The sequence below is a fragment of the Diaphorina citri genome, unplaced genomic scaffold (assembly GCF_000475195.1).
Source record: "Diaphorina citri unplaced genomic scaffold, Diaci psyllid genome assembly version 1.1 scaffold2675, whole genome shotgun sequence".
Taxonomy (NCBI): Eukaryota; Metazoa; Arthropoda; class Insecta; order Hemiptera; family Psyllidae; genus Diaphorina; species Diaphorina citri.
The window spans coordinates 34,378-35,859 of record NW_007380092.1 but is presented as its reverse complement, the minus strand read 5'-3'; the positions used below and the strand labels follow the sequence as shown (position 1 = coordinate 35,859).

At 41.6% G+C, this 1,482-nt stretch overlaps 1 protein-coding gene across 1 annotated transcript in view; it reads right to left on the bottom strand.

Moving 5' to 3' along the window:
• Nucleotides 1-191: 191 nt before the first annotated feature.
• The window catches only part of LOC103519338, a gene marked incomplete at its 3' end in the record, with an annotated part of 2,477 nt that continues 1,186 nt past the window's right edge, over nt 192-1,482 (bottom strand). Inside the window, exons 2-3 of the mRNA XM_008484426.1 lie at nt 1,057-1,250; nt 192-325 (exon numbers count right to left, since the gene is read on the bottom strand). Coding sequence (XP_008482648.1) covers nt 192-325; nt 1,057-1,250 — 328 coding nt within the window. The remainder of the gene's footprint in view (nt 326-1,056; nt 1,251-1,482) is intronic.

Below are 1,482 nucleotides of genomic sequence, written 5' to 3'. Positions count from 1 at the left end.
CCCATGGCAAACTTTATCCTAAACAGATAAAGTTCGTTCTCGGAACGGCTAGCTCTCTCCTATCCAGGCTTTCTTCTCCGTCAGAACACGGGAAAAAGCGAGGAGGAGGGGGAGGAGGAGGAGGAGGAATAATAATAAGAAGAGGCTGATTAAATCTCCGCCCCGCCAAGTCGAGAAAGTTTAATACATACCTGAGCCTGATGACTTGATAGATCCTGATAAATCATACACGTTAGGATAGATGGAGGTTTTCTTCTGAGTGCTAGTCTTGCTGATGGCTATCACATTGTTACTTTGAACATATCGTGGTGTCTCTGTCTGGTAGCTGTGAATCATGAACGTGAAAAAGGATGGTACAGTAAGCGATTCATTTTTTCCCCCCTTTTAAAGCGCTTTAACTCTACGGATAGTAGGTCGTTCGCGCGATTCTTTTTTTTAGGGGTTTATTTTAAGTGGCAGGGTTCTCACTTACGTGAGCTCTTCCACCCAACCACTGATTTTTCCTATTTGAAATTATTAGAGCCCTCTAATAATTTCATTTTAAAGCAATTTAAAGAAGGTGAGCACCGCACCTCAGCTGGCAGTGAGTTCCATAACAGCTGGCAGTGAGTTCCATTCTTCATTTACTCTCTTCACAAACGGTTCAATCGATCAAAGTAACACTAAGTTTTACGAAGGGATTTCAAAATTTTAACCGTACCATTTCCATTTAGTTTGTCCATGTGCTCCGCAAGACACATAACTCCACAAGTAATCTTCAGGTGAATTTTTAGCCCCATGGGGACTTCGAAGTTCGAAATCAACCTTTTTCTGAGTAAGAGTTACAAGTGCAATGAACTAGCTGTGCTTCAATGGAAATTATTATACTTATGATTGCTGATAACTCACTTTAAAATTATTTTTTGTTCTCGGGATACAATTTTTTTGAATGACAAAAGCTGAAAAAACTGTAATGAGAACCTTAAATTCAACAGAGTTGTTCAATTTTGTCGTCCAGCAAAAGATGGTTGTTATCAAATGCTAGGAATTACCTATCAGTTCAGAACGCCCCTTTACCTGTTAAAATCGAAGTTTCCATTGGCCGATGTACTCCTGTTGATGACATTCTGATTTTCCTTGGAGCTGAGGGCCGCTAGTTTGGGCATTTGTAGCGCCGAACTTTGTGCGGCTTCTGCTGCTAGAATTTCGTCACGATGTTTCAGTAGGGACTCTATCAGATTGAATCGCTCAAATCCGATCAAATCAAACAGCTGAAACAGTGAAAATATAGATACATTGTCATTTATTTTATTGTTTATTGTCAGCTCCCATGGCGTAGTGGTCACTGCGCTCACCTTGCACGCGGGAGACCCGGGTTCGATTCCCGGCGGGGTCAAGAAATTTGTATCATGCAAATGATTGATTCCGTGACTGGCCGTTACGGTGCCCACTCAGCCTCGTGAGGAAAATGAGTAGCTATGTAATATAAATGCGCATAGCGAC